At 33.3% G+C, this 16,290-nt stretch overlaps 2 protein-coding genes across 10 annotated transcripts in view; one reads left to right on the top strand and one right to left on the bottom strand.

Annotated features, from left to right (window-relative positions):
• LOC120637289 (protein ultraspiracle homolog) overlaps positions 1-10,677 on the bottom strand; it is a 55,444-nt gene extending 44,767 nt beyond the window's left edge. For 3 of the 9 annotated variants that reach the window (XM_039909053.1, XM_039909050.1, XM_039909059.1), the window contains exon 1: positions 5,775-5,940. Coding sequence is in view for 1 of the 9 variants with exons in the window: in XM_039909058.1 (XP_039764992.1) it covers positions 10,373-10,397 (25 nt within the window). In the remaining 8 variants the exon portion in view is untranslated. The other 6 variants (XM_039909058.1, XM_039909051.1, XM_039909054.1 and 3 more) reach the window with 6 other exon arrangements.
• A 1,045-nt stretch (positions 10,678-11,722) lies between these two features.
• Positions 11,723-15,826, top strand: LOC120637287 (glucose-6-phosphate 1-dehydrogenase). The gene has a single exon (XM_039909048.1). The coding sequence runs from the start codon at positions 11,995-11,997 to the stop codon at positions 13,477-13,479; it is 1,485 nt and encodes a 494-aa protein (XP_039764982.1). The 5' UTR covers positions 11,723-11,994; the 3' UTR covers positions 13,480-15,826.
• The last annotated feature ends 464 nt before the right edge of the window (positions 15,827-16,290 follow it).

The following is a 16,290-nucleotide window of genomic DNA, read 5'->3' as shown; positions in this document are numbered from 1 at the left end:
TATATATATATTTATTTCTTCTTCCTACTGAGTTTAGATATGTAAATGCAAACGAATTTATTTATTTTTTTGCATTACAGACAATTCTAATAAATACATGACGTGACGCCTCGATAGGGCATTGAGGTAGGATAGGTTGCCTTTTTGCCACGTATAAAAGATATCGAAAATATTTTTTGTCTAAAATGATCCTTGGTAAGTGTTATATGGAAAGATTATATATAATATATAAGAATTAAGATTATAATATATATAATAGTTAAAACATGTCAATTAAAATAATTTAAGGATTATCGAATTTAATATGAAAGCTAATTAGTAAGGGAGTTTTGGTGTTTTAAGTCCAACCGACTTAAAACTTTTTTCTTTAAACCATGTATGTATAATGTACATATATGCATAAATACACCTGTACGTAAGGAACTCTGTCTCTAATATTTAATAAAAGATGATGACATTACATAATTGCGCGTACGCGCATTTTACAAAAGTCTTTTCCATTAAATAAAAAATAACCTGCCCTAACTAGTGTGAGAAGAAGAGCACAGACACTCAATAGAATTTGTGGAAAAAAATAGTTCAATGGAGACCCAAGTGGTCTGATCAAATTGCTGAATAACCCGCTAGCAATATTCTGCCTATTAAATAAAGCATTTTTCAAATAATGACAGTTTTTATCAACGCTTTTGCGTAATACTCAAAAAATAACTTCCCAAGCAAGATATTATAATATACCTACTTGCTTAAGCTCGAGACATCTCCTTTTTTCCGGTATTTTAAAAAACCGTTTATATTCCCAGACTTAATAGGATTCTTTATCGCTTATCAGAATGCAAACAACCTCTATATGTAATAAATATTCGTTTATAAAATCCTGCGGGTTCCCGGTACCCGGTTTTTCCGTGATAAAAAGTATTCTCATTCTATGTCTCTATTCCGTCTCCAGTATAATAGTAACTATCTCTATGCCTTTCATCAAGATCGGTGCAGTAGTAGTAGATCAGTAAGCCGAACATGGTAACAAATAAATAAAAAAAAACAAATTTACAAACAGGCACACCGACACATTTATAATATCAGTATGGATAGAATTTCATGTCATCCTCGTTTAAAATGTATTTTTTAGAAACAAAGAACTGATGAAAGTAATCAATAACCACACGTAGAAAATCTAGTAACCATTTACATTATTAAATTGATTATAAAAGAATAGGGATTATGAGTATACATACTTTGATGGTATCGGATAATTCCTAACTAATTTAATAGAAGAATCAAAGAGAGCTGTTATACTTCATTGGCAGATCTTATTCATTTCTAAGTTAAGTTTCTATATAAATAACATTAGATGGCCCACCTGACAGCGATGGTTATTGGAAAACCATCCCCTATATAGCAACTTTTTGCAGGGCATGCAAGAAACACCTGCAGAGTGCTGAACCAGTGGTCATCAACTTGAGGTGTAGGTTTGAAATCTCATGCGCCTGTAATTAAAGCGGCAACCACGCCCTTGATACCGGAAAGAAGCAGTGCTTGGCGGCAGAAATAAGCATGCCTATGGTAACCCTAGCAGTACGACGAGTGGGTATTAACCTATTACAATCTTACTTATTCATTTAATTTCGTAGTGAATGACTGCGATTCGAATGTAAAAAGGAGAGTAATTGGTACTAGAATACACTTGAAATGATTTCAAATTCTCTCTGGACTTCAGGACACAGACATTCGTCCTCGAGTTGACCTAGGCAAACCACGATGGTGCGCGTACCGGGCGCGGTGATTCAGGCGGGGGCGGGCAGCAGGCGGCGAGAGTCGAGACGCGTGCATTTGCCGACATGCCGCGAGATATAGGTAAACGGAACGCAGAGCGAGTCACGGGGGCCTGCGACCTTGGCGATTCTCTGACGACTACAGGTGGTTTTTGTTTGCACACTGTTAATACGAAATCGTCGATTCTCACTGGCCATTTTATGCCGAGATCGCGCGCGGGGGGAGTGAAACCGGAACTTGATCCGAAACAATGCTCCTTCATTTTCAACACAAGTCATGTGCATTATACATCATGAACTATCAATTTAACAGAGTTAATTAAATCTTGGAGGGCCATTAAAGCTCGTTGACAAAGCAAAGCGATGTCGTCAACTTTATTAACCATTATTCCAAGAATATCGCTCAGTACAATTTCTTCTTGCTTGTGTGTCCATTTGTCGATACAAAATCCAGAAATGAAATATTTACTTACTGAGGACATTGTGAATTAATTGGAGTCTATATCTACTTTATGAGCCGAATCCCCAATAGCACTTTCTAGGGTACCTAAATGATGAACGTTTCCAAAATTAAATAACTTTTTGAGAGATCTTTAAAACGTAAGGTATCGAAAGTTTTTTGCTGGAGGTACAATTTATAGAATGTTATTATATACACGATAACAATCAGAGAAGGCGAGTTCAAAATGACAATTCATGTGATGATAAGCCAGTGCCAGTATGAATCAAGAAAATAGAAAACAAAAAATTAACGCGCTATAACTATAATAAATATTTAGAATGAATGAAACGCGAGAGTAAATATCAAAGAGTTACATAATGTCGACAGTGAAGACCTTGGCCGTGACCAAGCAACGCGCAACACTTCCCGAGGCGTGACGTGCTCGCTCACGCCCGCGATTAGCCATCTACGATAACAATAATTATGTTCTAATGATATTTGTTGTAAGTACAGGATCTAGCATTTCACCTCAAATTTCTTTCACTTTAGTCTTAAATTCCAAATCTAGTATTTCGCCTTAAATTTCTTGCACTTTTTAAACCAGTACATTTAGACCAGTAATTTATTCTAATTATGGCAACACCAAGATTGCAATACTAAAAGTGAAATACTAAAATATTGCATTATATATATATGAGCCCGTGATGTTTTGAATTTGATATAACTTTATTTTAATGTTCTAAAACTCTATATATTAACTTCGCTAACTAGTATTTTAATCAGTAAATGTTTTGTACGCGCTAAAAAAAATGCCATGACACTAATTTGAAATAACATTTTCAAACAATACATTTTATTCTAATAACAACTGCAACATTAATCTTTTGGACAATGTTTGAATAGCGGAAAGAAAGCAATCGAAACCGATAAGACTAAGGAATAAGATAAGAATTTATCTAGATCAAGTTTGCACTTTGTACTAGATTTAAATTCCGGTATTGAAAGTAATTAGACACAGACGAATACTGAAAAGACAACTTATAGTAAACGGCAGCTCAAAAATTGCGTGATTGTAATTTGATAATTATTGTATACCAAAACATGTCATATAAATAAAAATATATTTAAGGTATCCATCGTTCTTACGGGTGAATAGCGAAAGAATTTTAAAAGATACAATAATTGGTTGCACTATACTATGAACAAAGTAACCAAGGAGATAAAATTTTCACCTAAAATCTATACAGAACACTAGACAGAGAATTAAAAAATCGATCTCATTCTGACAGCAGCATCACACAGGAAAATACAGTAGTTAGACGAGTACGTTTAAAGTGTCTACGAAGAACAAGACATGTAATGAGGAAATCCGCAGGAGAACCATAGTTTCCGACGCATTGAAGTGGCAACGGACAGATAAAATCTGTAGCAGGATTGATGATAGCCCGGTGACGCGTTCGGTGAGGTGGAAACCACACGCTGAAAGGGACCGAGTAGTATAATCAGTAACTGAAGGTATCGATCGGTCAACCTCAAAAAATTAGAAGATGGGCGACGTTACTTATACTCACAGACTGGTGAATTTACATGTCATACAAAATTTTAATAAAAAAAAAAAATCTCGGTATATTAGACACGAGATTTTTTTCCAACTTAAATAACCAACTGATTTTTCCCGGACACTTCGAAAAATAATAAAATACATTAAAGTTAAAAATATTGATAATATCAATATTTCCATTAACAAGAATCTTAAGAGAAATATTAGTATTCGAAAAGTGAGTTCGCATGGCGGCAATGAATTCTAATAAGCCAGAAGGCCTTGATAATGATACAAAACCTACGAATAACCACATAATGAAATAAGCTTATGTCGACATACTGTATGAATTAGGTAACTGATAGATCTAGCAAATGGTAGTGAGTAGCGAATTACTCACCTCAGTGATATTTGTAAAATATAACCCTTTGACACGTCCTAACATCTGGAAATCTTCCAAAACTCCAATGGCAAACAATAAGAAAATATAATGTGAAAATGGGTAAATCCAGCAACAAATATGAAATAAATTACAGGTTCCATCTGTAATTTATTACAGGTGGTAATGAAATAAATTACAGATGGAACCTGTAATTTATTTCTTTTCTTTTACCATCTTATTATACCAAATTGTTATGATTATAATTAAATTTTAACAATATGGTGCATCGCGGAGCTAGTCTCTCTATGAACGTCAATCATTTTGATCTGTAATCATTATGCAATCAACTGCCGTTTATTGTTTCCTGAAAATGCTCTGACACCGGACTGAATTATGAATCAAGCAATTCTATATTATTTGTGATGATGCTGTAAAGCCATTGGACGATGGTGAGATAAGTATGTACTAGTGTCACAATAGCTAGTAGCAATGTGATGACACCATTTTAATGAAGGATCTGATAATTTATAAAATTTCTGGGAGCAAAGAGAATATATAAAAAACGGAGCTCTTTAGTAAAATATTCTCAAGATTGATAATATGTGTATATCCAACTTTTTAATCATTACTTTGGACTCTATTAATAGTTTTGTGGAATTAACGTTTGTAAAATAACAAAGCTCATACGGCTTTCACTTTCTAAATAAACATTTATGGTGTAAATTCCCATATGCCAGAGATTTGCTCCGCCTCATTATGAAACACTTGACGTGTTTCGTTAATCATAAATGTTTTTACACAAAAAGATTTAGAAAATTCATTTTGATTTTTGCGATATTAGAGTATTAACAATACTTTAACAACGTAAAAATCGCATCGGAAATGTTAAATTTCGCGCGGTGTTTCGAAACGATACAAGTTTTTGAGGGTTTTGTGTTTATTAAAGAGGTACGGGCCTCATCAGTGTTCTTGTTGGCAAGCTTTCGACGTCTAGTTACATCACTCGCACCGTACGTCAACCTAACAACCGAAGAAATTTTGTCTTGTCTCGTCACAATAGTGCTGAAAAGTGACACAGCAATGGAAATCCAACGACTAGGGCGATAGAAAAGATAAGCGTGTTCAGGGCAATGGAGTCAATACACTTGCAACCTTGCAATGTTCTTTACGACTCATGTCAGATAAAGGCATAGAGCATAAAACATAACAACTTTATAGGTAAGCAATATATGCACGATGTATCAATAAAGACTTTATTTTCAGTAGGTACTATAATTTGTTTAACTTGTAAAATACTTTATGCGTAGCTAAATCCCATTTAGTAGATGACGAACTAATGAAACTGGTATTACGATGGCGTTGCTACTGATTTTAGTTTAATGTCGATTCAAATGTCAGTTGTATTACAAAACTATTTCCAACAACTTCATGATTATTTCTGCATAATAGTCTCCAAAACAAAGGGATTTGAATGTTACCTACTAAACAACAATTGATATTCGTAACATTGTCTACCTTGAATATATAATCTCCAATATGTCTCCAATTTTGCCTATCGATCGACAAAAAAATCACAACTATTAATTTCTCTGGAATGTTATTGATACGAAACTAGTCTACAATTGAGGCAAATAAGATTACATTTTCAATCAAAAGTGGCGAGGGCGCATTGGAGCCGCTGTGACGTACGTCATCAAGACTCGATCAAAATTACGATGTATGACTAGTGTCCGATGCCGGTTGCGGATCGTACATCGATTTTCAAATGCGTCGCGAAAGGCGCCGGGCACGCGACGGATGCGAGCGGCGCCGCTGCTCTGACTGCCGCGGCGCGACCCCTCTTTCCCCGCTCCACCGTTTGTTTTGCTGTATTTTCGTTGTTAATCATTCTCCTTGACCTTGTGCGACGACGAGTGGTCCACTGCACACGACTGCGCACCCCTCACCCTGCCGTCCGCCCGCGCTGCCTGTCGCGACTGCGACGCATAACACGTGCTACTGCTACCTTAAATCGCATAGTGCAATTTGACCATATCCATAATATAATCTCATAGTGCAATTGCAAGTTTTAGTAAAGTACAGCACTTTGTTAGTTTCATTGTCCTCTTTTCATGGCTTATACATTACACCAGTAGTTTTTGGACAAATGTATTGTTAAAAAAAATCTCTACTCGTAGTAGAGATTTTTTTCGTTATTGAAATATATCAATGATTTGATTTTATTTGTCTGAATGTAGGGGCTGTAGGTCCTCACCGGAAAGAAGGATGAGCTAGAAAACTGGAAACTTTTTTGCTATAGGCAAAGATATTTGGACTGAAGATCGCGAGATATCGTCATCCCAATTGTCTGTTGTGAGGATTAACGTAGCTCACTAGATTGAGAACAATAAAGACTAGTTGGATTGTCAATATACGGTACTACCTGTCCGCGTTATAATGTACCCCCAGAAGACGTTCGAAACGAAAACATGAACTCGTGCATGGGTGTGGTGCACAGAGTCTAGTAGTCTTAATGCACAGCTAATAACAACATAATAGTATAAAAAAATTGGCTGCTCCCATGCAGACAGAGCTGATATCATAAACTGCTATTTTGCATCGTATTTTGTACATGATTTGTCTTCTTACACTACCGCATGTTACTCAACGTGCATCTTCGGTTGTCTGGAGGAAATTTCTTTCCTAAACGTTAATCTATGGGAATTACCACGTTATACAAATATTCTTTGTTTGAAGAATATATTCAAATCCAAAATTCACTACGCCTTTTTTATAAGCTGCACGAGTTTTTTAGGGAATTCCAGCCTTTCTGTTTGAGTATTATATTGCGAACGAAAATTATATTCATATATGAATAAAGATTGAATATCCCCTGCTGTGCTCTACAGCAAGATACCATATAACATCTTACATAATTATCAACCCATCACCGGCCCACCACAGAGCAAAAAACACACAAGCTCCTCTCAGAATGAGTAGTGTTTGGCCGTAGTCAAGCAAGCTGGTCAAGTGCGGATTGTAGATTTTACACACCTTTAGGTTAAACAGGTCACTGAAATTAAAAAAGGAACATAAAGGCGGTCGAAGCCCTAACCACTATGCTATCATCGTTTACTACACTATCACTGCTTACTGCAGGTATCACTATAAGGCATATATCAAGAATATCATAGTGAAATATGGCAAAAAAAACAAACATAAATCAATTTCGGTGAGGTCTTTTTTTCTTTCTGACATTTATATTTCTTTCTGCATTAACAGGCAAAGTAAGTTTACCTGCAGGTATTCTTATTAGGTGCCCAGGGTCACCCAAAAATAACTGAGGAGATCTCCATTTTTAATGTTATTATTATAAAGGCCATAATTGGTGACCAAGATGTAGAGTCACGTTCCTACCTACATGTCATCACGAGCTACATTCGTAGAGTTTTGCACAAAAATGTTTTTGCAAATTTCTTAAACTAGAAGCAGGCGTTACTTTGCGGAACTTCAAGACATACAATGAGCATTAGTCTTAATTTTCTCCGCGAAAAAGCACAGTAGGTACGGTGTAATTTCTTCATTCTTTACAATCCACACCAAACAGATCTTCGGATGTTTAGCTCCGACACCGGAGCGTCCTCAGGATACGTTGACTTTAGAATGAACAATGGTTAAGTAAGGTTTATCTAGCCGTTTATTTGGACTAGTCAGAAGAGCTTAATGTGTAAATGAAGTTACACAGAATACTATTATATTTCCTACTAATATTATATGAAAGAGGAAAGAATTGTCTGTTTATTTGTAATCGTATATTTCATACATTTCAAAACAGATCAGTCTTCCCCCTTTCAGTATGTTAAGCTGATTAATGTAGTTACCGCGGTGTCACTGGCGCTTGAAAGCTTGGTAAGAGTCACTTTGACTAGGTAGGTTTCGTTTACAGCGGGGAACATAGTCCTAATGACTCTCTGTCCTATTAGACAATAAAAGACACAAAACACCTTTAAAACGACTAAGCCTTCAGCCGGCGTTAAGTCAAACTGCGACGACGACGTTGAAGCACGCTTTTACGAAAGAGTAAATGAAGTACCGAGCACTTTAATAATTTATAAGCTATGGTGCCTTTTGTGGAATTGGTTTTATCTTGGCAAAAAGTGGATAGGTCAGTGGTCAGTCTTAATTTTTTTATAAAGAAATAACTATTAGCGCCATCTGTTATGGATGTAGGATATTAATTAAAGCGCCATCTTTTGAGGACATTCAACAGTTTATACTAATAAGAGGTGAGCTTATAATATAAACCCAGTGCAGTGATATTAATGTAATAACATTTTTTTATTTATTAAAAATTAAAAAACTACATTCATATAATAAAAAAATGCTACTCTAATAATTTCGGCTGGTACTTTTGTATTATGTCTTGTGCAGAGTCAATTAATCTGTTAGCCAATTTGTTTTTATTTTGTTAAAGTTATTTAAACCAAAACTTTTGCACAGATACTAATACTTATTATGAAAAATGCTCTTTTTTTTTTTTACCTACTTGGTTAAGTATGTGCATTTTAAATTATTATGGTTTATATCAAATATATTTCTTTAACAGACTTTAAACACTTTGTTTCTAATTGATACTAATTTATTTTTATAGTAAAGTTTTCTTTAATACATGGCTATCTATGGACTGTATGCATGTTTTTTTACTCATTTAAAGGTAAACAAGATGTTTCTCTCATAAAGCTATTTGTACTAGCTATGGATTAAGTTAAATTTATCTAAACTATGATTTTGATAGTAATTTAAAGATATAAAAGTTGTACAGTAGATAATTTATCTTTTTAAACTAGTACAATTTAATAGTTATATTATGTAAATAATTTTAAAAAATATTATTATTTTGTATACATTTTCCTTAGTATTAATGTAATGTTATGCTTAGATGAATACTGAAAACATTCTACCTACCAGCTGATGTAACAACATTTAAGATTTATTTATTTAATACAGCTATTCTAATATCCACAATGAATCTTCTTCTTTTCCTGGGCCTGTCTCCGTACTTGGTTGGCCTGAACCATTCGTTGTACATGTATCCACAATGCATGTGTGGAGTCCAAGCCATAGAAGCTCAATGAGATAATCAATCTAAACTATGGGATAAATGCAATGTAAATGTTTTATTTAAACATACAATAAGGATATGTTTATCCTTTCACAGTTGTTAAAGTCATATCTTTGTAAAAAATGCTACATATTTATTTTAAAAAATGAGTTAAAAACACAACCAATTCACTGATTTGTAATTATGAATTTACATCCATTACACAAAGTCTTTATGAAAAAGGACTTTATTAATTGTATGTTTTATTTACAAAATATTTTTTAACATTACTCCTTAGGTACCATATATAAAAATGAATACCAAGGAAAACTAATTCAACTGTAAACAAATACTAAACTTAATTGGCAATACCATACTATTGGTATGTTTACCAAATAACTTGATTGGTTATAGAAATATTAAGTCCTAAGCTTAACATGGTACATATGTACATTTATAAATAGTGCTATGCTTTTTCAGGGAATACAGTTTGAAAAGGATAGCACTACTATTAGATCTGTGAATTTATTAAGAGATTTTGTTCCACAGAATTGGCCTTATTATTAATATTCCATAAAATAGTTGTTCATAGAAACATTAACTCCCTGCAGTCTGTTGTTCAGTGGAACTTATTGATATACTAAAAGATGAAATACAATTGTTGCCTACATTCCACAGTTTACATTTATTCTTTCACAAAGATAAGACAGAAGTTAGATTATGGCTCCATACAAACTTTTTTTATTCCTCTACAAGTTAGTTGGTCCTTGACTGTAATATCACCTGGTGATAAGTGATGATGCATAATATGATGGTAGCAGGCTAACCTGGTAGGGATTGTGTGTTATATTACACCCATACTACATGGTTCTAACAAACATTGTGGTACATGCTCAATCTATCAATATCATACAACTAGGTAAGGACCTCCTCTTTTCATAGGCTTGCAATTTAGAGCATAGACCCACCACGCTGCTCTTATGCGGGATTGCGGGTTTTGTTGTGTACATAGTAGGAAAATAAATTATTTCTAATAATTGCTATGGTCCAAATGTAACCACAAAATACACTGATGACACTAGGCAGATAAAATTGACAATTAAAATTTAAAATCACCAGTACCATACATACTCACTACCATAATAAAACATTTACTTGCCTGCTTCTCTCGAGGGCTCCATCATCTGCTATTAATTTGTCTTCTTTAAACACTACTTTCATATATTAGTTCGGATACAATGAACCTGTCAGAAACAAGGTCGTTGAACTAAATATACCTATTTACAATGCAAACAGTCCACACTTGTAATTACACCTTAAAATTACTAAACGATACACTTAAAGTAGTACTTTAATAGAACAAAACCAAAATAAAATTGAAGTGAATTATTTTTAAATAAACATTAATTCATAAGTGAAGTTCCTAAACCCGCACAGTGACAAAACCAAAAACATAAAGCGTCACTCACGTCATCCAAATGTCAGTCTGAAGTACGAAGTTGTGAGCCAACGAATGAAAAGCCATAATTCAAAAAAGAAAAAGAAATTTGGGTTTAAAACTTATTCTCAGTCTACGGTTAAAAATAACATTCAGATTCAAGAATGTTACGCGAATCGGAACAGACTTCTGAGTTCTGAAATTATTTGTATCATTCAAAAGCTGCCCACACATTTGTCAATATTATTGACGAATGTGATGGCAGCCTAAGAATATGACAATGAATCCATGTCTTATATATCATTCATACCTGAATGACATTGACGCCGATTTGATTGTGACTAAATATCCAACTACAACTACTCCGTGTTTTCATGTTTTATGCAAATAAACGAATTGAATTGAACAAGCTCATAGCTGTACTTCTTCTAAATCCTCAGAAAAACAGACTTAAAAAAAAATCTTTATTTATAATTTATCTGATTATGTGCACCTTATGCTTAAGCCATTAGCTTCTATATCTTAACAGTAATTTGTAAAATGTCTATAATGTATTTATATAAAATGTTCGTAACATGTAACGATTGTCCAATTAACATTTTTGTGAAATAATATTTATCTACAGTTTTAACCAACAAATAAAACTTAGAAAGAATCGTATTTTTAATCTGTGGTTCGCTACCATCGAAACACGGTTACATGCGCGTGACGTATTCTGTAATATTACCGACACCGTTCTTTCAACGATTACTTTCTGTATAACTTAATAAAACTGGAAAAGAATTCAAAGTAAATAGTAATTGTAAAAACTACCTAAACACCACCGATATGATTTTTGATCCATTTCCAATATTTTCCACAGTGTTAAACAGTGACGTAGAAAAGTCTGAAACACTAATTGGGCTGCGCAATTATTCATGCAACACTGAAAGCTATAATACTGCCAACTCATTAAAGCGTCAAGATAATATGAACTTATGATAGTCCGCCTCGTTGTTTCACGCGCGAAGGGACTTGGACAGCGACTTTATCTTAGCATAAACAGTTATCACTGTGTGTAGGGTGTATTTCTTTTCAATGTTACTCACACATTAAAGATACGATTATTTTATTAAATCACTTTGCAACTTTTCATTAACCTTGCATAAACCACAGATGTCAGAACAGTAAACTGCATCAACTTAGCATTTTCTATCTTGCAAGTTGTAACTTCTGTTGATAATTGAAGCGTTTTTCCAAAGTTTTTTACTTTACATTACAGCTTAATCATTCTTTGATACCTACTACTAACAAGTTTACTTTAACATTAGAAGAGTGAAGTGGACATTAGTTTAAAAAAAACTATGGAGAATAAAGCCGACTTTCAGTATCCCCATACTTTTGTACTACTAGGCGCTTCGGGAGATCTTGCTAAAAAAAAGATTTATCCTACAATATGGTATTTGTACCGAGACAATGTTTTACCGCAAAATACCAAATTCATTGGATACGCACGAACAAACCAAACTTTGGAGGAGGTGAAAGAAAAATCAAAAAAGTTTATGAAAGTTCGACCGGGAGAAGAAAGTAAATTTGATCAATTTTGGGATGCAAATGACTATGTTGCCGGCTCATATGATCGAAGAATTGACTATGAACTTCTAAATCAACATATTAGTAAGTATGAGAAAGGGCCCCTTGCCAATAGAATATTCTATTTAGCTGTGCCACCAACAGTATTTGAGGATGTCACTGTAAATATTAAAAATGCCTGCATAGCATTAAAAGGATATACACGAGTTATTATCGAAAAACCTTTTGGTAGGGACGACCAAAGTTCCGAGAAGTTGAGTAATCATTTGGCTAGTCTATTCAAAGAAGAGCAGATTTATAGAATTGATCATTACTTAGGGAAGGAAATGGTACAAAATCTTTTGACAATTCGGTTTGCAAATCAAATCTTTAGCCCATCCTGGAATAGAGAAAATATTGCATCTGTTTTAATATCTTTCAAAGAGCCCTTTGGTACAGAAGGAAGAGGTGGCTACTTTGACAGTTTTGGAATAATACGCGATGTGATGCAAAACCATCTTCTGCAAATTCTTTCACTTGTTGCTATGGAAAAACCAGTAACTTTGAATCCAGATGATATAAGAGATGAAAAAGTCAAAGTACTTAGGCACATCAAACCTATAGAGCTCAAAGATTTACTAGTAGGACAGTATGTTGGCAATCGAAATGGACAGGGAGAGGAAATATATGGTTACCTGGATGACCCTACTGTGCCCAAAGGCTCTGTAACTCCTACATATGCCGTTGCCGGTATTTATATCAATAACTCAAGATGGCAAGGTGTACCATTCATATTACGCTGTGGAAAAGCACTAAATGAGAGAAAGGCAGAAGTAAGAGTCCAATATAAAGATGTACCTGGTGATATTTTTGAAGGCCACACAAAAAGAAATGAATTAGTTATACGTGTTCAACCAGGAGAAGCATTGTATTTAAAATTAATGAGCAAATCACCTGGTATGAAGTTTGATTTGATGGAAACAGAGCTAGACCTGACATATAGCATGAGGTACAGAGAAACAGATGTTCCAGATGCATATGAGAGATTAATTCTTGATGTGTTTACAGGAACACAGATGCATTTTGTGAGAAATGATGAGTTAAAGGAGGCCTGGCGCATATTTACACCAGTCTTAAACCAGTTAGAGGAGCAACAGGTTAAGCCTGTTACATATATGTACGGGTCACGCGGTCCTCCTGAGGCTGATGCTAAGTTGGCTGAATATAACTTCAAATATTCAGGCTCTTATAAATGGCAAAAGCCAACACTTCATTAAATATTGAAGCATTATTTGTGGTGAAGGTATTTTTTTGGCTCAACTTTTACATATGCTTATTATACTTTAAATATAATGCTATTGCATACTAATGCAAAATATACCTTTTGAACAATTTATTAGTTAACATTAATAGAGTACAGTCACTAAGTGGCAGTCTTATTAAAGGTTATTTTGAGGTCACAGTAAACTTGTTGACATAATTAAAGATTAGACTTGGTACATATATTGTCAGTCTTGATATTTTTGTACAACATTAATTAAGAACTTTATTAAGTCATTCCCATTTAATTAAATAATTTTATATTGTCATCACAGCACTTGATAAAGAAGTTCAAGATTGTTGTCATGTAATGTTATTATGCAGAGGTCACAGATATCACCTTGAAATGCAGATTTACTACTTATTAAACACAACTGCATTTATAACTATTGTTTTATCCAAGTCTCAATCATTCAATACAAGGGTGTGTGTATTATAAGGATTTATGTTTTAACTATCCTATTAACTATCGGTAGCAGGATAATGGTATGGGTAAACATTTAAATGTGCTAAAAAAATTCATTTGTGAATTTCTAGATTGTTCTTATTACTTATTTACAAATCATAATCTTTTTACCATAATGCTCAGTATATGATATTTCCTTAGTACCTGTGTTAAAATATCTGCACTTAAGTTGTTTGATTAGGCAACTTCCACAATTTATAATTACATTGCACTTCTGTTGTTATGATCAAGTGTTTATAGCTGATATATTATCTGTGATAGATTAAATGCATTTTGAATGCTTGAGAGATAGGTATGTATTTGTAGGTATTTACTAGGTTTAATAGGTACCAAACCACATTTGGAATACAAATTGTTTTGAAGAATATATCTGTTTGCAAACTTGTATGTTTACACATCAAACAGGGATGAAACAAAAACTTAATCAGAACTTTTATATTTTATTTTCATAAAATTCAACCCATTAATTATTTTTTAATAAGGGTAATTATATTAAGCTGTGTAGTGTGTGTGTAGTGGCGTGTATAGAGGTGCAAATAATATAACATTAAGAAAATCTCCAGTGCGAGTTACAAAAAACTTAAGAATAGGCAATGTAAGAGTTATATAAAGTCTACCTTTAAGTATTTATAACTATGTACTGGAGATTTTCTTCATACCCTGTGCATAACATCTATGCACGCTACTGGCCGTGTCATTACGAAAAGTAAGCTGAACAAAAATTTTAGGTAAAGTGTTTAATGATTTTGACAAGAGTTTATGGTACCTATATTTATTTTACTAAAGGTTGTATTTTGAACTAAATTGAAGTAGCTATGTTACACACCACAGAATTAAGAACATACAGAACCCTCATTCAGCTATTATGGTGTGCAGTGCATTGTGTCCAAAAACAGTTAAAACCCTCTGCACACTTCACACCTGAAGAAGGTTTCTAGCTCACCAACTTTTCCCATTTTGTTGTAAACGTTTAGAACATAAGAGGTAAAATAATTGATGTCAACTGCTTAATGGAATGATGTAACTAACTGTCTGTTTGAGAAATACTACTTAAATGAAGTGTTGTTTGATGCTTCAATATTAGTTGTGTTCATGGTTTCTGTATATTCTTTATTCTGTGTTATATACATACTTTTAAGAGGAAAAGAAATATCATTATTATAATTGAATAATATTGTTATTATTGTGATAAATCTACACTTATTAGGTGAGTAATTGAATACCTACTTGAGTACCATAATAATGTGATTACTGATTCCAGAAATTGTTGTAACACTTGCTATTTATTATTTAAAGTAATGAAAATCAATAGGTAGGATATTGTATGTTGATTTTGTATGGGAACAAAATCTAAGTTAGGCTGAATAAAACATGGCAGTGACTTTGTACAATACAATGGCTATTTAAATTCTAATTTTATTATAATATTATACATTTACATTTTTTTTATTTTTTTGACGCAAATATTATTAATGAACATACATTTTGCAAAACCTATCTTTTAATTAGTAAATATAAGAGAATTTATAGTTCCCAACAGTATGTAATTAAATTAAATTTAAAAAACAGTAACAATTATGACAATGAAGCAAGGCTGCCAATTATCTTATAAACAAATCTTCTAAATTGACAAGTCTTTAAGTAGTCCTATACTTACTTTTCCATACATAATAGGTTTATCAGAGCAACTAAGTTTTCCTTCGAGATTTGTGTACACCAGAATTGGCACTACTGTCTTCTATACTTTGTAAGTTTAAATGGAGCATTGCAGATATTATTTCTTGTTTTTTGAAAATTTTAATAATAAGATGTTTAATATATATTTTTTTATAATTTAATTGTTATTTTAGTATTTAATTCCCTCTTAATTAGTTAATACAAATATATTAATATGTAAGTGTTAAAATTTACTATGATTGGTGCAATTGGTTAACCCAAATACATTTAACATACAGACGCACACACACTGACATAAAGGTATGCACTCCTTTCAATAGAATGTTTGACTGTTTTTTTTTTTCATTGTCTCAAGTTGACTTTACAGTTATTTTAATACAGATAACAATTATTATAAAATCTCAGTATGTTATATACAAGACGATTGTGTCAAACGACTCAAAAAAAATGTAATGGAAATCTGAGGATAAAATGGGGTATATTGCCACACACTGTGTTTTCAAGTTTTCACTTTGATTGGAGAACTTGATCCAAGGTCTAAGGTTCGATTCCCTGGTTGGATCATAAGTTAATATTTAAGTAGGGATAGGATAAAATGGGTTTTATAACCGAAGTATGCACCGTT

Source organism: Pararge aegeria, chromosome 3 (genome assembly GCF_905163445.1).
Source record: "Pararge aegeria chromosome 3, ilParAegt1.1, whole genome shotgun sequence".
Taxonomy (NCBI): domain Eukaryota; kingdom Metazoa; phylum Arthropoda; class Insecta; order Lepidoptera; family Nymphalidae; genus Pararge; species Pararge aegeria.
The sequence above is the reverse complement of the archived record's forward strand: the minus strand, read 5'-3'. Positions and strand labels throughout refer to the sequence as shown.

Excerpts from the sequence above, each read along its gene's own strand:
- LOC120637287 (XM_039909048.1), top strand. The coding sequence starts at position 11,995 with ATGGAGAATAAAGCCGACTTTCAGTATCCCCATACTTTTGTACTACTA.